The 27,481-nt window shown below is 45.9% G+C and overlaps 2 protein-coding genes across 2 annotated transcripts; one reads left to right on the forward strand and one right to left on the reverse strand.

Annotated features, from left to right (window-relative positions):
• The first annotated feature begins 281 nt into the window (after nt 1-281).
• Nucleotides 282-26,440, forward strand: LOC110382656 (triokinase/FMN cyclase). Its single transcript, XM_064037362.1, has 14 exons — nt 282-485; nt 929-1,066; nt 1,284-1,347; nt 1,584-1,694; nt 1,802-1,980; nt 2,094-2,211; nt 2,511-2,638; nt 2,722-2,839; nt 3,029-3,261; nt 3,472-3,634; nt 4,693-4,840; nt 5,182-5,281; nt 5,493-5,620; nt 26,315-26,440. The coding sequence occupies exons 2-14, from the start codon at nt 929-931 to the stop codon at nt 26,427-26,429; spliced, it is 1,743 nt and encodes a 580-aa protein (XP_063893432.1). The 5' UTR covers nt 282-485; the 3' UTR covers nt 26,430-26,440.
• LOC126054010 (uncharacterized) lies at nt 7,472-16,662 on the reverse strand. Its single transcript, XM_064037544.1, has 2 exons — nt 13,589-16,662; nt 7,472-9,323 (listed from the first exon to the last, which is right to left on the reverse strand). Exons 1-2 carry the CDS (start codon nt 15,277-15,279, stop codon nt 7,472-7,474), a joined length of 3,543 nt encoding a protein of 1,180 aa, XP_063893614.1. The 5' UTR covers nt 15,280-16,662.
• Nucleotides 26,441-27,481: the final 1,041 nt, after the last annotated feature.

The following is a 27,481-nucleotide window of genomic DNA, read 5'->3' on the forward strand; positions in this document are numbered from 1 at the left end:
ACTAGTCTTACCTATGTGTTACGTGTGGTGTTAGAAAGTAGGCATATTCGAAAGCTGGTATTTATAATTTCTATACTGGGATCAGTATCTAAATAAACTTTTACTAGCTTCACATTAGCATAGCATGTCATTACCAAACAAGACTAATGGGTAACTGAGAGACGAACCAATTCAACCAATCGGATAATTGCAAAACATAACTGAAGTTAGCTACTGCAAGCCTGGCCAGCAGACCGCCGGTCACGGCTCGAGATAAATCACATCCAATACACCGTTTCTGAAGACATAATTTTGAATTCTCTAAGAAAATAAGCAATGGATTCAAAATTAAGGAAAGTGAGGAGATACACAGTTTAGATTATTGTTTGTATTTTTATATCTGTTGATAAGTCAGGGGTCGTAAACTTTAGTGCGATAATGATATCTTATATAATTGTTTGACAGTATAATGTTGTTGTAATCAGTTGTGGGATAAAGTTTTTAAGGTAAGTTGTGTCTTTTATTAATATTTGTTATTAAATCGTGGACGTAATTAACTGTGGCGTTTACTTTGAAACATAGGATATCACTCGGAAAAATCCTACCTCAGACATTAGGTATTTCTTAAGATTTAATTGGTGACAGCTAAAATAAGTGTTCGATGATAAAAAATCTAAATGATAAAGTTTCGTTAAGAACAACGGAGAAAATAGGTAGGGTTTCAGTGTATTATTTTGGGTCTTGTGGTTGCATACCACCAGTGTTCGATTAAGTAACGCACTAAACAAATAGAATAAAAAGTAACAGTTCAGCTAGCTGATATAATTTCGGCTATTCAGTAGTTCGTAAGTCTGATCATGACCACTGCTCACTGCCCCTGCGGTGCAACATTCTTGCCAGTCGGTGTAAAACAAACCTGGTTCAACAATATTTGTGCGGTGAGTTTCAGATGTCAAACAAGCCAATTACGAAGAAGATAATAAACTCACCACAAACATGCGTGGATGACAATCTTCGAGGAGTTGTGGCGACCTACCCCTCGCTGCAGCTGCATCCCAAACACAGGGTCATCACCGTTAGGCAGAAGGTAGGCATAAACCCAAGTCTTTTGAAAAGTATGAAGTTAAAAACCTTATTGGTATGCGATTAGGGTGAATTTTCGTACGGCAAGGTTAGCATCTCTAGTGTTCCATTTCTGTCCTCTTTAATTTTCCTTGTCCTCTTTGGTCCTCTGACCATTTGTTTCTTTATTAGTGCTGTGTTGTCTTAGTTTGATCCTACAAGAAATCTCTCATATTTTCCAGAGTGACACTGGCAGAGTGGCCATTCTTGGTGGTGGGGGTTCAGGACACGAGCCTTTTGCAGCAGGTGAATATTGTGTTTTATTATCATAAGTAACACAAGTAGCGATGCTCTTAATGCTTCTCTCAAAAAGAGAGAGGATTTCTCATGACGACTTTTCCGAAAAAAAAAATATAGATACCTACATGCACGTAGTTTCATCTTTCGAAATACATAGCATAGGTAGGTAGGTGACCAGGGTTAAACATCTACACAGGAATTTAAGTTTTTTCTTTTGTTTACCTACATTCTTTTCGATTCAGGTTTCGTTGGTGCTGGCTTGCTGGATGGTGCTGTAGCTGGGGGCGTGTTCGCCTCTCCTCCTACCGGGCACGTCCTCTACGCCATCGCCCATTTGTACAAATATAATTCAGGTAATATTATTGTTTGTCAAAACCTTCTTCATCATGACCTCGTGTTAAAAAAGCAGAGGTAAGAACTCTGGCTTGTTGTTCACTATACCGAAACTATGTTTTTCCAGGTGGAGTCCTAGTTATCATTGGAAATTACACAGGAGACAGATTAAACTTTGGAAAAGCTATAGAGAAAGCAAAGATCTCTGGTATCAAGGTTGAAGGTCTGATCGTTGGTGAAGATGTTGCATCTTGTAAGAACAAGACTGGAGGTCGCAGTATGGTGGGAGAAGTTCTATTTTATAAGGTAAACTTTACACATGGAATTAAAATTTAGCATCCCACTAACCTAGAAATTAAATCAATCCTAATTTCCTTATTTTACTTACCTGAATATGGCGGTGTTTCTCCACTTTTCAGTTGGCTGGGGCTTTGGCAGCGAAGGGTTACGATCTAGCAACCATTCGCAAAGAGGCAGCAGAGTTCAACAAGTACATGGCTACTTTGGGTGTCTGCTTGAGTGCCTGTTCTTTACCTGGTGAGATTTTTAAGTCCTTTTTGATAGGTACGGTCTAGATAGGTTTTGTGGTAGCTCTGGTATTTTGAAGTGTCGTTTAGGCAAACTTTTTACTGACAAAGTCACACATTGATATCAGTTGGTGAATTACGTGTCTGCTTGGCGAGGATAAACCAAATCAATTGTTTTCCATGTGCAGACATGTCAAAATTATCTCTTAAAATCTTCTTCAAAAATCACCAAAGTTTAATACGTATTTTTGGGACATGTCAAAGAACTGTGGGCAGCCATTTTCATAAAATAAACCTCGTCTCTTACAGGCCAACCACCTTTGTTCGAAATCGCTCACGATGAGATGGAACTTGGAGCTGGAGTGCACGGGGAAGCTGGCATCACTAAGATGAAGATGGGCACCGCTAAGGAAGTTGTCGCTATGATCTTGGAACAGGTTCGTTCCTTTCGCTTACACAAACTTCTGACATACAATTCCCAGTTAAAGGAGTTACAATGTTTTTGTTCGCCGTTTTGCAGATAATTACCCACTTGAAGCTTGTCGCTGGCAACAGGGTTGTAGTGACAATTGACAATTTAGGAGGCACTTCTATCTTTGAAATGAACATCATCAGCGCTGAGGTCAAAGATCATTTAGGTATGTAAGTCTTCGCATTAATTCCCTGGGTAATTACATAACCATATGTACACACATTAAATATGGTTATGTACCCAGGGTTAATGGGCAATGAATTAAATGTAGCATGAATTTATAAAGAAGACTTTGTTAGGGTTATTACCTAAATACTCTCCATTCCCTGAATAATGATAACCCATTATTTCACAGAAAGCAAGAAAATCAAAGTGGAGCGCATATTCTCCGGGCACTTCAAGACTTCGCTAGAGATGCAAGGCTTCCAGATTTGCGTGTTGCACCTGAATGAGGAGAAGGGAGATCTATGGCTGGAGACCCTGGACGCTCCTACCGGTGGCAGCGCGTGGACTGGTGGAGTGCTGTCCGTCAGGAGTGAGGGGGGGCATGTGGATGATGAGACGCTGTTGCAAAGCCATGGGGCGAAGGTATGTTCTTTGCTGGTTGAATTAGAATACAAAAGTTATTATAGACGCTTTGTATCTGGAGGTCTGGTTGGATAATCATGTAATTTTGGTTCAGGGGAATGGTTGGAATTTAGATAAGTACCTCTGCCTAGATCCTTAGGTACCCATCGGACTAAACGCATAGCCGAATTGGACCCGTTTATTTTATATAATTAGATGTTTGTTTTACAGGCCAAATCAGGACCAGCTCTAAAGTCAAAGGAACAGGAGTTACTTCGTGGCAGCCTGCTGTCTGCAACTGAGCAGCTGGTCAAGAGTGAAGCATTGCTAAACAAACTGGACTCTGGCTGCGGGGATGGCGACTGTGGGATCACGCTTAAGAACTTTGGAATAGGTGAGTGCTAGAACTACATACAACGCTTTACGAAGCGATAGGTATTTTTCGATGAAGGGACACAATAAGAAGGGTCAAGCTCGCCTTTGTACATGTCTTCTCTGTGTTGTGTGTGTCTTTTAAATGTTTTTGTGTACAATAAAGAATAATAATAATAAGGGCATCTGAGGCGGATGACGGGGAGTAGCGACCCCGCGGGGCTATATATCCGAGTGCTCCAGGGAGAGTATACTGTCCCCCATCTCCGGCTTGCCGGAGTGAAGCATGACGGGGGATAGGTCTCCCGCCTCTTGGCTTGCCTTCACCGGCCGGTCAGAGTGGAGTCGCTAGAGCAATGCTCGGAGGGTAGGTGCCTCGTGGTAAGTGGCGAGTGGGCCGGTGATGCTGGACCCACAGGGAGCGCGTGATCTGCGTTTAAAGTCCGCCGAGGTATCCTCACCCTTCTCAGCCGCTCATGTACCTGTTGCCCTCTTGTTGCTTTTCAGTGACTGATTCCCGGGGGCCCAGTAAGTGAGTTGGCGAGTCTCCACCTGCCATTTTTACGTGTATTTATTACATTGTTATCAGCAGGTGCCATAGTTCCCGTAGTTTCCCCATTCCTAGTCCATTAGCATCCCATCACAATAGCCCAAGTAGTTTTCATCCATAGTTAGCAATAGTTTAGCACAGAACCGGGGATTGTCCTTGGGTACATTTCTATAGTGTATACAGGGATAATCGTCGGTTTTGTGTCACCATTTCATTAAAGTTGTCTCAAAAGGGCTTCAGCGTGTTGGCTTCGGCCCCACGTTCGCCTCCCAAAAATCCGGGACTCTATAGTCCCGAGATCTGGTAGAGACATACAAGATAATAATAAGATTAAGATCCAGTGGTGAAGTCAAGACCTCAGTAATCACGACAAGAAACACATAACCACGTAACTAAATATAGGATGAGTAGTTGAAAAATTCAACTGTAAAATTATGCCTCAATAACATAATATAGTGCCCTAGTTACTATGTCCCTTTTTAATAAGCGTTATAAATCATGTAAATATATCACAACGTTTAACTTTCCAGCAATCCAATCCTATTTGAAGACAGCGTCAGTGGAGTACCCGTCCAACGTTTTGTGGGACCTGTCAGAAATTGCGGAGACTGACATGGGAGGCACTTCGGGAGGCATCTACAGTCTGGGCCTGTCTGCTGCCTCACAGGCTATGGCTAGGTAAATATTACGTCGCCTACTAATAGCCTAGCAGGGCTCACAGAAAAAAGTGGGGGTTAAGTCTGATAAAAGTAGTCTATTACCTACTAAAGAGAAGCTTAACTACGAAAAATAAATTTCAATTCAGTAGAATAGAAGTTTTAGAGTTTTCTAGAACTAGATAAGGGGGCCCCGTAGGCCTGAAGCCCTTAGCAAATGTTACTATTGCTACCTATATGGTTAATCCGGCACAGCCTAAAACTATAACTCTGTATGTGAAAACAATCTTAATAAAGACAATAAAATTTAAAGTTAAAAGAAAAAGCTTGATGATTGATTGATATGTTTTCTTGCAATTACAGTGCAAAATCTAATGACGTTTCTTCATGGCTTGCTGCATGGGAAAGCGGTATTCAAGCAATTAGCAAATATGGTGGAGCAGAGCCAGGAGACAGGACAATGGTAAGTCAATAATTAACCCTAGTCATTATTTTTCAATGCCAAAATAGCTGAAGAATAAAAAAAAATAAAAATTCATACTAAGTGGGTAGCACTACTTCTGGAATGGGCAACTGGAATCAAACCTATTTATATTATTGACGTTCATAAGTGCTCGTGAAGGCCTAAATGATTTGACTTTGAACTGCTTTGAAACGCTTTAATTTGCCCACAGCTAGACACGTTACATCATGCTGCAGAGGCATTCAAACAGAACTTGAACTCTGATCTGAAGGCTTTGCTGAAGAAGACTGCTGAAGCTTCCGAACAAGGAGCTAAGGCTACTGTCAAAATGGTTGCAAGGTAAAATAACTATTTTCGTAGAGGAACCTTTGTGAGGGCACGCGCGGCGGATCTAGCAATTATAGGTACTTGCGATCGATGCTTATCGCGCGCGGCTCCTGCGTCTACTGCTGACTAAAAACAAGATGTCGGCGCGCCCGTCGCTGCGCGTTCGTGGCGCGTCGGCGCGCATTCGCGTAAGCTACGAACGCCCCGCCCCTTCCGTCTATTCTAGGAAACGAGCGGGAACGCGAGTTTGTCGGCGTCCAGAAATGCGCGGGGTAATTCGATTTGCGACATACTCCCCCTCTAGTTCGGGAGAGCGTCCTCGCTCCTGGACTAGCTCATTGCCCGAGCGTTTCGGACGTCCGCGACGTCGTTTGGGTCGAACAGGATTGGGTGGTACTGCATTACCTGTACCAGTGTCCACGAACGGTGTTATATCCTGTGTATGATACTTACCGAGACTGTCGGCCGGATTTTCTGTTGGCGAGATAATAAAGGTAGTCGGGCTAACCCTTTTTGTGATCACGTAGGGTCCGTCGCGTTTGGGAAAGAATTTCGCGGTCAGACCTTTACTCCCTTGACTAAGGGCATGGGTCCGGACTAATACTTTGTCACCTACCTTATATTTGGGACTAGGTCTACGTGCTTGATCAGCAAACCTCTTGGATTGATCTTGTTGTCCTTCTACTCGCTCTCGAACCGCAGCCAGGTTAGAAATAAAGCTCCTTAAGTAGGGAGTGATCTGAGGAAGGAAGTTCTCTTTATCGAGTATGGCTCTCAAATCATGAAGTGCTTCGGTGGGGGATCTCATCTCTCTGGCAAACATCAGAAATGCGGGAGAAGCACCGGTGGTTCTACAAACGGCGCTATTCAGGGCAAAACGGATCACCGGTAGCTTCGCTGGCCAAGAACCATGGTCATTCTCCACGAGTTGGGCGAGCTGCACCTTTAAATCGCGGTTTTTCCGTTCAGCGGGGTTTGCCTCTGGATGGTAAAGTGGTTCAAAATGTTGTTTTACCCCTAAGATAAACATACATTGTTGCATGACTGCACTAACAAATTGTAAGCCGTTATCGGACGTTACCCTGCGGGGTAAACCATACCGAAGGAAGTATTCTTCGGTTAACACTCGTGCGCAAGCTTCAGCAGTCGCCTCCTGCAGGGTAAAAAGTTCTACCCACCTGGTAGCGGTGTCTTCAACCAGAAGAATCCATCTCTCACCGTTTTCACCTTCAGGTAGGGGACCGAAAAGGTCAACAGCTAAGACCTCATTGCGTTGCTGTAACACTGGCGTTTGGAGCAGTCCGGGGGGCTTGTTATTGGCAGCCTTGTATCGCTGACAATCTACACAAGCCTTCACATAATCTGTAACGATCCTCCGCATCCCAGGGAAATAGAAAGACTGAGCGATCTTGAGGTAAGTGCGATCGATCCCACAATGTCCCGCTAGGGGGGAATCATGGCACTCCTTGAGGATCTCAGGACGAAGGGAGAGAGGAAGGACGAGCTGAGGAGACTCACTATCCGAATCAGGGTTGTATCGGTAAAGTACTCCTAGGGATAACAGGTATCCGCGTTCTGTCCATCTCCGTGACGCTACTTCGTCGGTACTTTCCATATCGGTGAGGATCTTCTGAATCTCCGGGTCGGCAAGCTGTTCCCGCCTTAACTCTTCGGGGCTCCTAGCGGGAATGTCGACAATCACTGTGCAGATACCGCAAGAGTCGCGGGTATCTGGTGAACATATAGGCCTACTCAGTGTGTCTGCCACTACATTCGCCTTTCCCGGGGTGTACTGATACTGAATATCGAATGACTGAAGTTTAAGAGCCCACCTTACTAAGCGTCCTGTAGGGGATTTGAGCGTCATAAGCCAACGGAGGGTTGGTGATCGCTACCTATAATTACGGGATGTCCGTCTAAGTAGCACCGAAATCGCTCTACAGCCCATACGACGGCTAGAGCCTCTCGCTCAGTGGTCGAATAATTTCGCTCAGCGGCGGTCAAAAGACGGCTGGCGTATTCGATGGGTCTTTCTTCCTTATCCTCCCCCTGGAGCAAGACGGCTCCCAGCGCATAATTGCTAGCGTCGGTGCGGAGGATAAAAGGGCGATTGAAATCTGCCTGAACTAACACTGGAGCTGAAGTCAAAAGTCGCTTCAGGTCGTGAAAAGCAGAGGACTGCGTTGTACCCCAGGTCCAAGTCTGACTTTTCCTAGTTAATCTAGTCAGAGGTTCGGCCACGGCCGAGAAATTCAGGATGAATTTGCGGAACCACGAGCAGGTCTGCAAGAAGGTTCGTAGATGCTTCAAGTTGTTGGGTTCATGCATATCCAGAACGGCCTTGACCTTGTCAGGGTCAGGTGAGATTCCCTGTTGGGTAATAACATGGCCCAAGTACTGGACACTCCCCCTGGCGAATACGCATTTATCTCGATTCACCCGCAACTTGAATTCTCGAAGGCGACTGAAGACAGACCGGAGATCCTCTAGATGCTGCTGAAAACCTTCGGAGATGATCAGGAGGTCATCCAAATAGGCCAGGATGGTGACGTGGGCTAGAGATGAGCATGAGCGCAGACGATCGATCAGCCTCTGGAACGTCGATGGCGCGTTCTTCAGTCCGAAAGGCATACGCTTAAATCGAAAAGTTCCCAGTGGGCTGATGAAAGCGGTCTTATCTCTATCTTGCTCATTCACACTCACCTGCCAGTAACCTGACCTAAGGTCCAGGGTACTCATATAGCAATCCCTCTTCGTTGATTGTAATAGTTCGTCAATCAACGGCATAGGATAATGGTCGGTTTTGGTAACAGCATTTAAGCGCCTGTAATCTACACAGAAGCGTATGCTGCCGTTGGCCTTAGGAACTAGAAGAGCAGGAGAACACCATGCAGACTCACAGTCTTCAATGATGTCGTCCTTGAGCATCTTCTCGATTTCTTGACGCATAAGTTCCTTCTTGGCCGGGGTCAATCGGTACGGTGGTACCGAGATAGGAGGGTGCTCACCTGTATCAATGCGATGTTCAGCATAGGGGGTAGGCTCTCCCCCTAGCTGGAAGATGTCCCCATTGTCCACCAAGGTCTGCTCCAGCAGGTCCCGTTCCGGTTGGGTCAATACTGTACCTTCATCTTCCCGGAGTACATCCGCGGAGGAACAGGAAAGCTGTGGCAAGATGGAGGGTTCGAACTGCATCGGGTACTCCACGTGGCGAGTCTCTGAAAAGCACCAACATTTCCTAGCAAAATCCATTATTAATGAAGCTGCCAAGAGGAAATCCATGCCCAGTAATGTCTCATTCTGTCGTGCATCCGGAAGGATGAGGAAGGGTGCCTGAACCACCTTTCCTTCCAGGTGCACGTCCAGAGTAGTTATTAGGACGTCAAGCTCGCGCGCGTGTCCGTCAGCGAGTTTGATACGTCTTCGCGCCGGTTGAAGTGGATGACCCTTGCGACGTAGGAGGATGTGCAGCGTGTGGCCCGCAATACAATTTTTAGCACCGGTATCAACTAACGCGGTTCCCGACGCGCCTAATATTTTTATATTAAAAATTGGTCGCGAAACTACCCCGAGTTTATCATGGTTACCGTCACCGGCGCGCGTGCTCTCATCACAATATATTGTGTCACTACACACCTTAATATCTAACTTATGCTTAAAACAATTGCAAGAACAAAAAGAATCACTAAACAAATTACAAGCATATTGGTTACACCTACACTAGGGTGTCCCAAAAAAATCAAAGTCATTTTTTTTTAACGCATACCCTCCTATTTTTTTCCTTTTGGTCCAAAACTATTATAAATAAAATTTTATGGTGGTAGGACCACGGTAACCCGTGCCGACTTACATTTGAATGTATGTCATACTTGCTCTCTAAGACTAACGCGATCTAGTTCGTCGATGTGCTTGTGATTTCTTGTTATTTAGTGATCGAATCATTGTTTTCAAACAGCCAACATGTCACTGGACTTAAGCAGTTATAAAAAGAGTATATTTTTAATTAGGGGACCTAAAGTATCAAATGACGGGCTCAAAACTTCCGTCTAATGGACAAGTTCTGGCAGTTTCATAGTACAACTAGCGGGCCGCTCCGGCTTCGCACGGAATAACAGTATTTCTGCACTATTTAATGTGTGTTATTATACATGTAAACCTTCCTCTTTAATCACTCTATCTATTAGAGAAAACCGCATGAAAATCGGTTGCGTAGTTTTGAAGAATTAGGCAAGCTTACAACGGGACACGGGGACAGAAAAAGCGACTTTGTTGTATACTATGTTGTGTTATTCGGGAAATTAATTTAATTGTGAATGAAAACGTAAATCTTACTAGTCGCGAATGCATTATATTATCTACTGGGAAAAGGCGCGTATTCCAACTAAATCTTTGCCTAATTGTGTGACGAAACTCGTCACCTTGTATCAAGTTTGGAGGGACAAAAGACACAAGACGTTTTTAAACAACGCTATCACGACTTTTTCAGCAACTTAGATATGTATTTGATTTGATTTTGATTAATAAGAATAAATCATCATGTCCCGAGCCTTATCCCAACTATGTTGGGGTCGGCTTTCAGTCTTGCCGGATTCAGCTGAGTACTAGAGTTGTACAAGGAGCGACTGCCTATCTGACTTCTCAACCCAGTTACCCAGCAACCCAATATCCCTTTGATAAGACTAGTGTCAGACTTATTGGCTTCTGACTACCCGAAACGACTGTCCAAGATTTCAAATAACAGCCAGGAGAGCAGCCGGCCTACAGTTAGTTACAGAAAGCGCCTGCCTCAGAGGAGCAAAGGAAAATAACTCTTGAAAAACGATTGGATGTATCGTTTTTCAGGGGTTATTTTGTCTTTGGTTAAATTTTTTTTTCAAAAGAAGATCTTTACGGTACGTTGTATGACAAAATCACCTCTAACTTCATTTCAGCAAAAAGCGAGTTCTTTGATCGATCGCCTTAAAATATAATGACAGTTTTCTACATGAATGTGTCCTACCTTCTAGTCAAATAATGCTTCGTTTCAAAAAGCCAAAGTTTCAGCACTGAGAGTTAGTGAACGATGTGGCCGAAAGATCGGTGAAGTTCATGCAAGACTTTTATTGATTAATCACAGTAGATGAGGAACAAAAACAATTATTGTTAGGTACAGTCCTAGAACATCGGAAAATTTATCCTGACTGTAAAAAAAAAACTACTTTAAAATGAAAATTTTAACAATGATATTATTTTTCAATGTATATGAGAAGATAAAACATTATTTGGATGTATTCAAGGTTTATTTTTAGTAATAATAATTAAGATCTAAATTTCTCCATAGTAAGTCAGTACAAATTTTCATGTGAAACTTTGGCATTAAGTCGGCACGGGTTACCACTGTCTGATCGAGATAATATTTATTATAGGAGATAATGAGGTCAAACCGAAAAAAATTAGAGGGTATGCGTATTTGAATTCGAGAAAAAAAAATTCCCCCTTATGTCTTGGGACACCCTAACCTACACCCACGGAGGACAGAAGACTAGCGGAGATGCCCTAAAGCAGGTAGGTCACGCGCCTTCAGGTAGGTCAAATACGTCACGTCTACGTCACGGCAGGCGTGGATGGACAACGCCCACATACCGTCCTTCACTTCAAATTGACATCTTGTCATCTAGTCGTATTTTACCACAATTTGAATATATTTTATTTTTTATTTGATAAAAACGATGAAGTGTGCTGTTACAAATTGTAGAAATTGCTCAGGATCCAAACTCAAACATACTGACAGGATATCATTTCACGTGTAAGTAATATTTTAACTCTAAAACATATTTTTTGCTAGAGACATCTGTCGTCGAATAGCTGAATTTTTAGAAGTTTTTAGTGAATTTGTATTATTTTCGTATCAATGCATACTATTAGTACCAATTTTGGCTAAAATAGCAGCATCATTTTTACTTGCATGCTAAAAGCTTTTTTATACCTTATTTACCAACCAAAACAAATAAAAAAACATGAAATTTAAAAATTTCTAAAATACGCCATCTTTCGGTAAGTAGTTGACTTAATATTTGAAGTAAAATTGCGTTCGTCAGGCCAGATAGACCACGTTGCAATAATAATAAGTATTAATTTATGAATTTCATTATTTCATAAATTAATTATTATTTCCTTTTTTAGATTTCCCGTTAACCATGATATAAGAAACACATGGATACGCATCATAAATAAACCAAACTGGATACCTACGAAATATTCCAAAATATGATCCATACATTTTGAAGAAACTGATTTCTATGAAACAAACTGATTTTTGGAAGGCGAACGTGGGGCTAAAGCCAACACGCTGAAGCCCTTTAGAGACAACTTTAATGAAATGGCAACACAAAACCGACGATTATCCCTGTATACACTATAGAAATGTACCCAAGGACAATCCCCGGTTCTGTGTTAAAATATTGCTAATTATGGAATAAAACTACTAGGGCTATTGGGATGGGATGCTTATGGACTGGGAATGGGGATAATTATGGTACTATGGCACCTGCCGATAACAATATTTGCACACGTAAAAATGGCAGGTGGAGACTTATTATTTTACGAAAAATAATAATCACGTAACCTAAATCCAATATGGCGGCCGTCCCAAAGTGGCGGATTGGCTAATGAAATGCAGCCCTATGATTTCGGTATGAAAAATAAAAATAATAGTTTTTAAACTATTATTTTTAAGGTAAAAAACAAACCACTTGTAAACCACTTGTAACCACTTGTAAAGGTAAAAAATAATAGTTTAAAAACTATTATTTTTTACCTTTACAAGTGGTTCAGCCACCTTGATGGTTATGTGTTCAAAACTACAGATGTAGTTTTATCAGTGTTACCAGTCGTAGAAAATTCAATCACCCATACTTAAAAGAGGTTTTATTTGAAAGCTACAATTATTTTAAAAATTATCACAACTTTTATTTTTTTATCTAAAAAACATGTTTTTGTTGAAGATTACTCGATAAGTGAATATGAATATCTTTGTTATGATGGATGAACAAGGATGTTCCTGTCTATAGCTTTATAGAATATTTTTCTGTTAATAAGTACCTACTGTGTTATTTTAAATAAAACTTTTTACGAAAATTTTTACACATTTATTTATCTTGATCCTCAGCAATATTTAACCTATATCTCTCTTCCCTTACACACTTTTTGACTGTACTTTTACTCAGGATAACATTCGACGCACATAAAATACCTCAACTAGTGGATGCGTCAATATGATATAGTTGTGAAAATTCTAATTTGAATAACGCTGTCCCTAAAATGTTTAATAAAATTTCCATTGTTCTTGGTGAATTTCATAATATGGCAACATCGAAAAGAACAACAGTCATCATCAGTAAGGTTCTAGAACAAAAAGAACAAATTTTCGTGCTTGTGACGCCATAGTGGCTAGTAGACGAACTAACACAATGACATAAGTTGATACTTAAGTAACACCATGGGGGTATTTTAGACCCGTGGTGAATAAAAATGATTTTTAATCGAGTCTCCGTTTAATGGTTCCTAGTAGAATCATACCTATTTCATTTCTGAGCGGGTAAATGAATTGTTGTGGGGCAAGTTCTCTGCACCCGATAATACTTGTATAAGTATTATTTTTCTAACTTTTTTTATCTCTCTCTTTTTCTTTGGTCATTTCAAATGAATGCTTCTTCAAACTTTCTAATTCAATTACTATTTGTAAAGAATTATTAAGTTTGAGTATTTACTTCACTTTTTAGTGGTCGGTATTAGTTTAGGGTTAGACCTTAATTGTCCTATTCCACGCTAGATGGATTTACAAAAAATGGGTGGCTTCCCATAAAAGGCGTATAAGGGTGGAGCACGGGTGGAGCCAGTAACGTTCCTCGTCCCCCGCTCACCCGAATTTTGGCGCGTTGCTTTGTTAGGAGATTTTACGTTAGGGCACCTCCGCTAGTCTTCTGTCCTCCGTGGTTACACCCCTCTATATCGCGGGCGTCATTACACATATTAAAATAATGCGAAGAATAGTCGTCGTCGGCGTCATCGCAACATAAAATGTTTTCCGGTACAATGGTAGATAATTGGCGCTTGCACCCTAATTCACAATGAGCGTTATCAATAATCATGTTATCCTTGCTATTATTCTTCGTAACATATTCGTGGTAACATTTCACCACGTTGCTGGTCAAGTGAACGTCCGCAAACTCTTTATTTAGTTTTAAGTTATTAATTGAGCACGTACAATTTTGTTTACGTAAATAACGCGAATCTAATTTTTGTTTAGATGGTTGCTCGTTTATGCGCGGACTATCACATGACCCGCTATTCTGTTGAACACAATTGTTATTAGAAAATATGTTCGAATGCGACGTCGACTCTATACAATTTGCAACGTAACTATTATTACTTATATTATGATTCGACTGTTGCGTTGATTTAGAATAAGAAGTGTTTCTTATTCGCGGGGCAATGCTATAAAAACTTTGTTCGTTGTTGCATTGTTTACAGTTTTCACGAGTCACATTTTGTGTACCGCACTGATAACACGACACCGGATTATTATTAGTCTGAGCAGCTGCCTCACCTGTTCCTGTTGACTTACGGCACTGTTTCTTTCGGTGTCCGAATCTTCTGCAGGACACGCAGAATGGCCGCGATGCAGGTCTCGATGATGCCGGTGATGACGTATGCGTCTGCTCCTGACGTGTTGTGGAGGCGGGCGCTCGCTCGGGCGGAGGGCGCGGCGCGCGCGGCTCGCGCGGCGTCGGCGCTGTCTCGTCGCGAGGGGAGCGCGGGCGCGCGGGGAGAGGGCGCGCGGGCGCTTGAAGCGGGCCTCCGCCGCCGTCGTTGCGTCGCGCTGCGGGTGCTCCGTGCGGCTCGGCGCGTGCATTGCTGTACATTGCGGGCTGTTTGGCCGCAGTGTTTTTCGGTGCGGAGTAGAGCGCTTCGCTCTTTGTTGACTCGGCTATAGTTTCTTCGATAATTCTCGATTTATTCAGAAGTTCAGAGAAATTATTAAACTCTTCGCGACGTAAGCGTTTTCGAATTTTGCGATGAAGTAGGCCGTAAACCATATCGAGCTGCACCTTCAATGATAGGTCGCCCGCTGGTAGGCGCGATAACAGCGCTCGGCTCTTCGCTATGAAAATGTCTGTTCGAACATCCTCGGCCTGTTCGATTCTAAACAATTCTCGGTATATTTTGTACTCGGGGCGGCGATCTCCGTATGCGTCGCGTAGGTATTTTATTACGTCATTCCACGACGAAACTTCGGAACGAATGCTCTGCCACCAGGTCGCTGCGTCGTCTGTCAGCAGCATGGACATGCCTTTTATGGCCACATCGTCATAAATATTGGTGCACTCTTTATATGCCTCAATGGCGTCGATGAACGTTTCCACGTTTTCCTTCGCCGATCCGGAGAATCTCGACGTGCATCGAGCGAAGTTGCCGGTCCTCTCTGCCGCGCTCGGCGTTGGTGCCGGTGATGCGGTCGGGGTGGACGCCGTCGCGGACAGGCGTTGCAGCATGCGCTCGCACATATCCGCGTTGGACTGCTGGATAGTCGTCAGCAGTGCGGTAAAGTTGTCGCGAGACATGGTGACGCTGTCGTTGAGGTCTTCGGCGTGCGAGCCATTGAGTGATTGCCGTTGGCGCGTTCGCGGCATTTTAAACGGACACTATGGTACTCGAACACGTACACGAACAATAACTACACCAATTGTTTATACTTAACACCAACTATAGTAGGTATAAGGCCCTAAAGTTGGGACGCCATCTTTCGTAGAGGAACCTTTGTGAGGGCACGCGCGGCGGATCTAGCAATTATAGGTACTTGCGATCGATGCTTATCGCGCGCGGCTCCTGCGTCTACTGCTGACTAAAAACAAGATGTCGGCGCGCCCGTCGCTGCGCGTTCGTGGCGCGTCGGCGCGCATTCGCGTAAGCTACGAACGCCCCGTCCCTTCCGTCTATTCTAGGAAACGAGCGGGAACGCGAGTTTGTCGGCGTCCAGAAATGCGCGGGGTAATTCGATTTGCGACACTATGTTATTGGTTGTACATAGGGGAAGAAAATAAGAGGGTATAGCTATAGGAGTGACAAAAAAGTATGTAGTCAGAGTACATAAGGGAGTGAGATAAAAAGGGACGGAGTACTTACATACAGGTAGTTTGTAAAGGTTACATAGCAAGAGTATGTGAGGTACGCTTCGCTACACCACCTACAACATGGGATTGAAGACCGCTCGCGCCGAACGCGTTATATTTACGCATGTGCTATCTCGCTCGCGCGCGCATCTGTCTCGTTTCTTTTAGGTACTCATAGAGTCTTATCAGAGCGTTCTTATTGGACAATCGCGCGACGCTCTCGCCTGAGCGTTAACACTACTTCGGCCCCTGTTATTTTAGACTTAAGCTCGTTTTCTATTTACATTTAATAGGACTCCCCTTCTGACTCTCGTCGTGTACGGACGTGTCGCTCTGCGCTCGCCCGTTTACGACTTTTGTCTTTGTTACGCCCGACGTAACGCTCACCGTAGTCGCTCTGCCGACTACAAATATATCAATCTAAAGCTGCTTTTTTCAAAGCGGCGGACGATTATCCTGTTTCTAAAACGTTTGTGTCAAGTAAATTCAGTTGACCCCTTCTGGGTAAAAGCCACAGTTTCGTGGTTCTCGGTTGAAACCATACGGTGCCAACGAAGCCGAGAGGGTGTTGACCCAATCACACCCGCCGAACCCCTTCAGGGCAAGGCAGTCAATTGGACGGGAGCTCGGATTTCGGCCTTGGGGGATCTCCTAGTCGTGCCTTGCATCTGGTTTGCTTTCACAGCTACACACCTGGTGTCGGTTGGGTATCTCTATACCCTTCGCACTAGACTGGCTAGGGCCCGTTCGCACAATAAGACTGGCGAACGGTTTACAAGCTTAGGGCTCACCAATAGGTACTCACCTCCCTGCCTATACCCGGCAGGGAGGGTTACACATCCCCGGGCCCATCCACCCGGGGAGATAGGAGATAGGTTGTTAGGTTTTTATAATTAGGCCCCACCTTTTAGCTCGGTAGCCCTCTTCCCTCACGGGAAAATGACTACCGAAGTAATTAAGTTCTTCTTTGAGGTCCTCCTCAAGGACCAAGACATCGTCGCCAAATATGGCGACATTATTAGTAACCTTGATATCAAGGACCCGCGCCTAGCGCGCTATTGTGTTATAGATAACGGCTCAACAAAGGAGGCCGGCGCAGCTGTGCCGCGCCCATTGTTGAGCCTATAATTCTCTTCGGGAAAACCGCCGCATTAGCGGAAACGGTAATCCCAATACAATGGTCGATGCCCAGCTGCACTCGACCATTGTTCCTAATCCCATTGTCTCACAGACAATGGAAATAACTCAGGCGAGTGCACCTGCGTCAAACGTCGACGCCGAATGCATGGACACCTCGTCCTCCCGCTCTGCCTCACCCGTCCCTGAGGATGCTCAACCCTCCGAGCCCTCTGACTCCTCTTCCTCCGACGAAGACTTCACCGTCGTACTGGGAGGTAAGAGGAAAAAGAACAAAAATAATGACAAGGCGCGCAAGACCATCGCCCTTGCCGCATCTCCTCTCCCTAGCCCGCCCGCTGTGTCTACAGCATCCCCCGCCCCGTCACCCTCGACCTCGCAGGTCGCTTCCTCCCAAGGTGCCGCTAAGCCCAAAGCGCACCTAAAGCAAACCTCCGCCGCCTGTATACTTACAGGACAAGGCGAAATGGACCGAAGTGTCAAGCTGTGTGTTGATCGTAAGATCAACTACAGATCGGCCTCCAATACCGGCAACGGTATCAAAATCGTCCTCCCTACGTCAGACGACTATAGGGAAATAACTAAAGCGCTAAGAGCGAGGAATATTTCGTTCCATACGTACTCCTCCCTGAGGAAAAACCTCCGGGTCGTCATTACCCGTATTCCGAAGGAAATCCCTTCGGATGACATTTTAAGTGACCTTAAGTCACAAAACATCCCTGCGACGCAAGTCCATAGGATGCACCGCGCCCGCAGCGGCCACGCCTTCGACATGGTGCTCGTAGTATGCGAGCCGTGTCCTTCCAAAATCCACCCGATTTTTAACATCAAATCGGTGTGTAATTTAACCGGCATCTCAATCGAGAAGCCAAATAGATCTGGCATTGTATCCCAATGCCACCGTTGCCAACTGTGGGGCCACTCACAGCGCAACTGTTTCGCCCAGCCTAGGTGCGTGAAATGCCTAGGCCAACACGGCACCTCCGACTGCCCGCGACCCAAGGACCGCACTCTGTGCACCGAGCCTCCGAGCTGTGTACTCTGCGGCGCCTCAGGCCATCCCGCCAACTACCGCGGCTGCCCAAAGGCCCCAAAAACGTCTCCCAAGCTGGCCAAGCGTGCAAACGCCCGCCAGCTAAGGGAAAGCCCATCAGCGAGGCTACCTACCGCTCAACTTCCCGAGCGTCTCAGCCCACAACGGCCCTCCCCATGGAACCCTCTCAACCATCAGAGAGCCTTTCCAACCCCGAGGCCAACTCAGCCCCAGCCAACTCCCGCCCCGGTGAATAATTCCACCGCGGCGCCCGCGAGCTTACCTCGCGTCCCTCCCGTCCTTCCCTCCGCGCCCTCCGTGCCCTCCGCGGCTCCTATAGCCGCCAAGCCCGCAAGCGCAAGCGCCATCCAAATCCGTCGCGCCCTCTTCTAGCCCAGTATCAGCGCTCAGTTCTATGAACGTTATACTGAGCACGTTCAGTGTATTCACGAGCGACAGAGCTCAACAACTTTCGAGGGAGATAGTCGCCAGCAATGGCGACCTTATCAAACTCTACTCCGTTATGCAGGAGTATTCAGACGTCGCCCAGGCAGTTCAAAACCTGCCTCACTTTAGAAAATAGAAATGGATAATACATCCAAAATTAAACCCCATTCCCTTAGGCTTGGCTATTATAATGCCAACGGTATTCTCGGCCAACGCGACGAGATTTCCGCCTTCCTACAATCCCATAAGATAGACATTCTTCTCGTACAAGAGACCTTCCTAAAGCCGCGTGTACGCGGCCCTAATATAGCCAACTATAAGTTAATTAGAAATGACAGGATCACACGCCACAAAGGCGGCACGCTTATCTATTATAAAAGATCGCTACATTGTGTAGAGATCACTCCCCCCGACTTAAGCTGCATTGAAGCCTCGATCTGTCGACTAGCCATGTCCCAGCACCAGTCGATCACTCTCGTATCGGCCTACTGCCCTCCCACGTCCTCATCCTTTCAGTCCTACGACCCGATCCTTTTCACGAACGATCTCAGAGCCTTACTAGGCCTGAGCGACTCTGTAATAATAGCAGGCGATCTAAACGCCAAACATCCCGCCTGGAATAGCAACACTACTTCTCCAAGAGGCAGGTTGCTATTCAATCAGTGTGAATCCTCAACTTCGATGTCATCGCTCCGATGCATCCCACTCACTTTCCTAATATAGTCGACCACCTTCCCGACGTTCTCGATGTAGCGCTCCTCAAGAACGTAAACTTACGTTTACATTCGATCGAGGTACTACACGAGCTCACCTCCGACCACAGACCGGTTCTTGTGGAACTAGCCTCGCGCTCAGGCCCACTCGACCCGGATCGCCCTCCTCCCACCCAGATTGTCACGGACTGGAGAATGCTAAGCGAAAGCTTGAAATCCTCCTCCGCCCAATTAGAATCAATTCCCGATGAAATCAACTCAGTCGCTGACATGACGGGCGCGATCGGCTCGTTCACCGAGCACGTACAATCCACCGTGGACAAGTGTTCACGTAGAGTTGAAGCGACGAGCTTTCATCGCTTCAAGCTCCCGGATGACGTGCGTGCTCTGGTGACCGAGAAGAACGCGGCTGTCCGTGCCTACAGTACTTTTCCCTGCGACGCTAACAAGTCTCACATGCGTAACTTACAGCGTGCTGTAAAGGAACGCCTTGCTGAGATGCGTGAAACGCGCTGGGACAAGACGCTGAGCGAACTCGAGCCGACTCATCAAGCCTTCTGGCAGCTTCAAAGGAAACTCAAATCCGATGAAGTAGCTTCCACCCCGCCGATCAAACGCCCCGACAATTCCATCGCCTTCGAGGACGATGAAAAGCGGAATGTCTGGCCGACAGCCTCGAGGCTCAATGCTCGCCTAGTACCCAACCGGTCGACCCGGCTCACCTACTAAAGGTCGAAGCCGAGGTCGAGCGCAGATCCCTACCACCGCAAGAAGACCCCGACGATCCCTTGCCACCCGTCACCCAGACGAAGTGGCAGAGATCATCAAACGTCTCAAACCCCGTAAAGCTCCGGGCCCAGATAGAATAACCAATAAAGTGTTCAAAATCCTACCCGCTTCCCTCGTAATGCTCATGACCGCGATCTTCAATTGCGCCATGACCCATAACATGTTCCCACAGGCATGGAAAGAGGCAACCGTAATCGGTATTCCCAAACCCGGTAAACCAAAATCAGACCCGTCCAGCTATCGCCCTATCAGTTTACTCAATGTGTTCGGCAAGATCTACGAGATACTTATCTATAAGCGTCTCAAAGATTACGTCGAAGTAAAGAGTCTTATTCCATTAGAACAGTTTGGTTTTCGAACCCATCACTCTTGTGTCCAACAAGTCCACCGCATCGTGGAAGGTGTGAGCCACGGATTCCAACGTGGCCAACTCACCGGCACGATTCTCTTCGACATAGCAAAGGCATTCGACAAAGTCTGGCACAAAGGCTTGATTTACAAGCTTTACCAACTCGGTGTCCCAGACCGTCTCGTCGTCATCTTACGAGACTTTTGTCGAATCGCACCTTTCGCTATCGCATAGACGGCACTCTTTCTTCGGCCCACCCTATAAAAGCTGGCGTCCCACAAGGCTCGGTACTCTCCCCCATCCTCTTCACGCTATACACTAGCGATATTCCTAAGAACAAGCATGTTCAATTAGCCCTATTCGCCGACGACACGGCAATCTACTGCTCAGGCCGCAGCCCAGCCGCCATAGTGAGACATCTCCAAGCCTATTGCAACACCCTAGGTGTCTGGACTAGGCTATGGAGAATCGAACTCCACCCCGACAAAAGCCAGGCCATACTCTTTTCGAGCCCCCGCCGTAGGCTTCCTCCCGCGCCCCCGTCAGTCACCATGTTTGGTAGGCCGATTCCTTGGAAGGAGCATGCCAAATATCTAGGTGTAATCTTAGACCAGCGCCTCTCATTCGCCGAGCACATACGTAAGGTGCGCTCTAGAGCAGCCTTTGTGTACGGCAGATTGCACTTCTTGCTCAATTCAAAGAGCAAATTATCTCTTAAATCCAAGTTACGCCTCTACGGATCGTGCATACGCCCCGTCATGATGTATGCTTGCCCTGTGTTCGCACAGGCAAGCCATCGCTGCCTTCACAGAATGCAGGCCCTTCAAAACCGTGCCTTACGGAAAATCACAGGAGCTCCCTATTATGTTCGAAATGAGATTCTTCATGTCGACTTAAAAATCCCTACCATCCGCCAGTATATGAAGCGTGCCGCCATACGGTACTTCGAACGCGCTGAGAAACACGATAACTCACTTATCGTGTCAGCCAGTAATTACACTCCCTCCCGCATCAGTAGGATTCGCCGCCCTAGGCATGCCCTTCTAGAACCTGACGATGAGATAACTGTCCTCCAAGAGAGTAGTAAACTCACTAGCACCCTATACAAACACAAACCGCGTTCGTACAAACCTCGCCGCCGAGGTCCGCCGCGACGTCCCGTTCTCTGTCCTCCCGACCCTTGCTCATCGAGCCAGCCCGCGAGCTGAGCCAGTAGCTTTAAATTCCCCATTTAATAATAATGATCATATGATCCAGCCTGTCCCTTTGCTGCCTCCCCAGCGACGCCCTAAGCCGAGGTCCGACCCCACAGGGGGTACCCTTAGCGCAGTCGCTTAGTTTATAAGTTGTTTTACGCCCCTGGCTGGAGGCCTTAAATTCTAGGCATCCACAGGGAAAAGTCCGGTTAAGCAGTACACGGCCTCCTAGGCTGAACTGCGAGATGCCATACCAAAAAAAAAAATACATTTAATATACGATACTTTTTACTTTACACCATCATCGCTGTTTTATTTCAATATTACCTGCATTGCTGCTACATTTTGGTGACCCCGAGAGAAAAATGATGGAACACAAGCAAGAAGTTAGCGAGCCTACAGACCTCGCCGTTATCTCCGTGCAGTCGCGTCTCCTTCCCTTCTGGCGTGAATATCCTCGCATGTGGTTCATCCAATTTGAAGCTGTCGTCGAGCCGCAGAAGACCAGTGACGAAAACAAATACCGTTACGTCCTGGGCCAACTACAACCGACTGATCTTCAACATGTCACAGACATCGTGATCAAGCCGCCAGAAACTAAGAAGTACGAGGCCATCAAACAACGCCTTCTCTCCGTGTACGAGCAGTCCGAGGTGAAAAATTTCAAGAACCTCATTAGCGGACTGGAGCTTGGCAACCAAAAACCGTCTCAGTTGCTACGACGTATGCGCGAACTCGGCGGCAACATGATCACCGAAGATGGAATCAAGATTGAGTGGATGAACCACCTTCCGCCGCAAATGCGAGTTGTGCTGTCTGTGAACACAGATTCATCACTCGATATGCTCGCGGCAATGGCAGACAAGATGATGGAATATTCCGAGTCGGCAAATATCGCAGCTGTCTCTTCATCTCAACCAGATTCTGCGGCAGTCAACCAACAAATCATGTCCGCGCAGATACAAGTGCTTTCTAAACAACTAGAGAATCTGACACTCGAAATCTCCGAACTACGCAGCCGTGGAAGACCAAACCATCGTCGTCATCAGCGTTCTCGCTCAAGGTCAAAGTCGTCTGCAAGGCATCAACACGATCCCAATCGAGTATGCTACTACCACTACCGATTCGGAGATCAGGCAAGACGCTGCGTGTCACCGTGCGCTAGGCGAAATCAAAAGAAGTCGGAAAACTAGAAGAGGCACCGACCGTGGCGGACGTCGGTGTAACTACGGCAAGTAACCGCCTATGTGTCTTCGATCGCAACACGAATCACCGTTTCCTCGTTGACACCGGTGCGGATATTTCCGTCCTTGCCGCCACCCCGATACATAAGAAGAAATGTTCTCCAACTTCATACAAACTATACGCCGCGAACAGTTCTCCAATCAATACCTACGGCGAGAAAGAACTACTAATCGACCTAGGCCTCAGAAGACGATTTCGCTGGTCATTTGTAGTCGCAGATGTCAAAACATCGATACTCGGAGCTGACTTCCTTCGCCACTTCAAACTCCTCGTCGACTTGCATCAAAAGAAGCTAATCGACAAGGTGACACAACTATCGATAAACGCCGTAGAAATCTCGTCGATGCAACAAGCCGTTTACGTACTTAGCAACAAGCAGACATATCAAGACATACTCAAGCAGTATCCAGATCTACTGCGACCTATGTCCTTGAAAACGCCCGCTAAACACAACGTCGTGCATCACATCGAGACTACGGGACAACCTGTCTTCGCCCGTGCTCGCCCCCTGCCGCCCGACAAATACAAAGCGGCTAAGGAAGAGTTTGAACGCATGATGGAAATGGGCATATGTCAACCTTCCAAGAGCCCGTGGGCCAGCCCACTCCATGTGGTTAAGAAGAAAGATGGCAGTCTACGAGTGTGCGGCGACTACAGACGTCTAAATTCAGTCACGCTACCAGATAAATACCCGATTCCGCGCATACAAGATTTCACCTATCAACTACACAATAAGAAGATCTTTTCAAAACTCGACATGAAAATGGCCTACTACAAAATACCGCTGAATAAAGAAGACGCACAGAAAACGGCAATCATCACACCCTTCGGGTTGTTTGAATTCACCTGCATGCCGTTTGGCCTACGTAACGCTAGTCAAACTTTCCAACGATTCATGCACGAGGTTCTGCGCGGCATCGAAGGCTGTTTCTCATACATCGACGATATCTTGTTGTACTCAGACAACGAACAAGAACATAAGGAATTACTGCATCGAGTTCTTGAGCGACTGAACCAATACGGCGTATCACTCAACGTAAACAAATGTGAATTTGCACAGACGAAAATCAACTTTCTCGGTTATGAAGTAACAGCGGACGGCATAAAACCAACTGAAGAACGGATAAAAGTTATATCCAGTTATCCTCAACCTAAAACTATCATCGAGCTTCGTCGTTTCCTGGGCATGCTAAACTTCTACAGAGATTGTCTACCAAATCAAGCCGACATGCAAAGTGAACTCAACAAATATCTGCACAATGGGAAAAAGAATGACAAAACGCCTATCACGTGGACGCCGGCCGCCGAACAAGCATTTCAAAAATGCCGCCAAAGCATATTGGAATGTGCAACACTATCGCACCCTATCGCCGGCACCCCACTCTGCATCATGACGGACGCTTCTGACCACGGCATTGGAGCGGTGCTACAACAACGCGACAACGCAGCCTGGAAACCGCTAGCATTCTTTTCCAAAGCATTGAGTGCTACGCAATCACGATACAGCACGTATGATCGCGAACTACTAGCGATCTACGCGGCTGTGAAACATTTCCGAAGACTCATCGAAGGCTGTGACGTCACCGTCTACACTGATCACAAACCGCTGTCATATGCGCTCTCAAGGCCGCAAAGTAGCAGCGACACTCAGCGACGTGAACGACAACTCCACTTTATCAGTCAATTCGTCAAGAACATCGTGTACGTAAAGGGAGAAGAAAACTCAGTCGCCGACGCCTTGTCTCGTATTGACGAAATACAATGCCCGTCAAACATCGACTACGACAAGCTATCACGTGATCAAGAACAAGACGACGAACTGAAACAATTGAAGCTGCAGCCGAACTTAAAATTCATCACAGTTACTTTGCCTGGCACGCAACGACCAATCACGTGCGAGATGTCAACATCCACGCTTCGCCCATACTTACCACCGGCACATCGTTTTGCTGCATTCAAAGCGCAACATGATCTCTGCCACTCTGGTATCAAGGCGACTAGGAAGCAAGTGACATCGAAGTTCTTCTGGTCATCCATGAACAAAGACGTAACAACGTGGACAAGAAACTGCGTCGGCTGTCAGCGAGCAAAAGTACATCGTCACGTCGTCACGCCGCTAGGAAGTTTCCCGCCATCGCAACGCTTCGAACACATACATATCGATATAGTGGGCCCACTTCGACTATCTTACGATTATCGATATTGTGTTACGATCATGGACAGATTTACAAAGTGGCCAGAAGCTGTACCCGTGCGCGAAATAACAGCTGAGATCGTCGCAAAAGCACTATATGAAAACTGGATTGCTAGATTCGGCTGCCCACTACGTATATCAACCGATCAAGGCAGGCAGTTTGAATCGTCGTTGTTCAACGCGCTAATGAAGAAACTCGGCATTACACGCATACGTACAACCGCTTACCATCCGCAATCGAATGGTCAAATAGAGCGCTGGCATCGTACGCTAAAAACTGCGTTAATGGCTAGAGGCGCAACTACGAACTGGAGTGACGAACTTCCCACCGTACTACTTGGCCTCCGAACAGCGCTGCGTGAAGATAACAACCTAAGTCCCGCACTAATGACCTACGGTTCTACGCTACGTGTGCCATCGGATTTCTTCGCGCCGACTACTACAACTAACATGTCGGACGAAGATTACGTACGCTGCCTCACACAAACGATGACGTCACTCTCACCGTCGTGCACTACCGCGAGAACAACAGCCAGTCCCTTCATTCATAAGGACCTCGGTACGTGCACACACGTCTTTGTGAGGAACGACACCGTGCGAGCGCCGCTGACACCACCCTACGATGGACCGTATCCTGTGCTACAGCGACACGAAAAGTTCTTCAAAATTCAGCTACCGAATCGAGAGACAGTTGTATCGCTGGATAGACTGAAACCGGCATACATCTGCAACGAAAATGATTCGCCAAACACTACGTGTCCTACAAGCATATCAAGTACACCGAGCATTGTGGATCCTGTACCTTCACAGCAACCCTACATCTCCAGGACCGGCAGAGTCTGCAAGCCAAACGTACGCTTCGCTAAGGGGGGGGTACTGTGAGGTACGCTTCGCTACACCACCTACAACATGGGATTGAAGACCGCTCGCGCCGAACGCGTTATATTTACGCATGTGCTATCTCGCTCGCGCGCGCATCTGTCTCGTTTCTTTTAGGTACTCATAGAGTCTTATCAGAGCGTTCTTATTGGACAATCGCGCGACGCTCTCGCCTGAGCGTTAACACTACTTCGGCCCCTGTTATTTTAGACTTAAGCTCGTTTTCTATTTACATTTAATATACGATACTTTTTACTTTACACCATCATCGCTGTTTTATTTCAATATTACCTGCATTGCTGCTACAAGTATATAGGCCGAGTAAATAAAGGTTTACTTAAGGAAACATAATAAGAGAGTTCTTAAGAGTAGATAGGAAATTAGGGTTGACGACATGCCCACAGCCCCCATTACAGCAGATCAGCCACTGTATTATTTCAGTGTCACATAGCACATTTATCCACAAAGTCTATAGGCTTTTTATCCCAGAGAAGTAGTTCTCACGGGACGTAGGTGACCAAACCACTAAGCCAATAAAGTAGAAGTTTTAAGACACATTTCTTTGTGTAACAGGGCTGGGAGAGCATCATATGTAGCGAGCGGTTATATGAACGACGAGGACGCCGGCGCCCGCGCAGCCGCCGTGTGGCTTCAAGCTATACTCAACTATGTTATTAATAATATATAAGAGTTTATACTGCTTTAGTTAGTTTCATTTATATCCCTACTAATATTATTAATGCGAAAGTAACTCTGTATGCCTGTTTGTTACGCTTTCACATCGAAACCACTGGGGCCCGATTCTCCTAAGTTAATAATGTCAAAATCTAATAGAAATCGAATCGCAATATGATCGCAATAGCCGTTTTAACCATATCGGGCATTCTGCTACTAATAAAAGACCAATCGTATTCGATTGACATTTGATTGGTGTGCGATCGGTCTGCTATTTTGGTGATTTTGGTCTATACGGTAGTTTGCTGTACAATCATTTTGCAATCGTAAATCATTTGCAGACAAAATGATTCATTATTGAATGACAGAAAAGGATAAAAACGTTTATTTCAAAGAAAAAATAGCGGAATGCCACATACGCTTCAATCATAATCGAGTCGGGATTGGATCTCAGTCGAATCGAGTCGAACATGAATCGTATGTTGCCTAAGTAAAATTAGGAGAATCGGGCCCCTGAACTGATTTTAATAAAAATTGGTACTTACAGTGATAGAGTTGACCTTGAGAAAGAACATAGGATAGTTTTTATCCCGGACTTTTGAAGAGTTTTCTTGGAAACGCGATATAACCGAACTCGTAAGCTGGCGAAGCCGCGGGCAGAAGCTAGTACTACATAATTAGTCTGCGTCAATAACTAGCAAGCACAGAATGCGAAAAATATTCTATTTGTCGGAGGCGTCATCGGGATGGCACTATCGTCCGACATCAGTTAGGGTAATCAAGCAGAGATAACAAAGCAAAGACACTTTATAATAACACTAGGTACACTACACGTAACGAAAGGCAATAACGCGACAACTTCACGAAGACTCGACGAAGTCTCGACCAAGACTGAGCCAAGACTGAGCTCCGCGGACGCCACGCTGACCGCCACCACTCTGCCAAGCGCGCCAAATTGTTGTTTCACCGGAAACGCCACCAGAGGGCGCGCTTGCGTGACGTTTAGTGTCCGTACTATTGACAGTCTCCGACATATTTATTTTAATGTAAATTGGGACAGTAGTG

This window comes from Helicoverpa armigera, chromosome 13, assembly GCF_030705265.1.
Source record: "Helicoverpa armigera isolate CAAS_96S chromosome 13, ASM3070526v1, whole genome shotgun sequence".
Classification (NCBI taxonomy): domain Eukaryota; kingdom Metazoa; phylum Arthropoda; class Insecta; order Lepidoptera; family Noctuidae; genus Helicoverpa; species Helicoverpa armigera.

Bases quoted from the DNA above. Each gene is read 5' to 3' on its own strand.
- LOC110382656 (XM_064037362.1), top strand. From the start codon at position 929: ATGTCAAACAAGCCAATTACGAAGAAGATAATAAACTCACCACAAACA. The intron at 1,067-1,283 runs GTAGGCATAAAC...CATATTTTCCAG, and splicing joins TCATCACCGTTAGGCAGAAG to AGTGACACTGGCAGAGTGGC. The intron at 4,841-5,181 runs GTAAATATTACG...TTGCAATTACAG, and splicing joins GCCTCACAGGCTATGGCTAG to TGCAAAATCTAATGACGTTT.
- LOC126054010 (XM_064037544.1), bottom strand. From the start codon at position 15,279: ATGCCGCGAACGCGCCAACGGCAATCACTCAATGGCTCGCACGCCGAA. The intron at 9,324-13,588 runs GTGTAACCACGG...ACCCTAGTGTAG, and splicing joins GACGCCCGCGATATAGAGGG to GTGTAACCAATATGCTTGTA.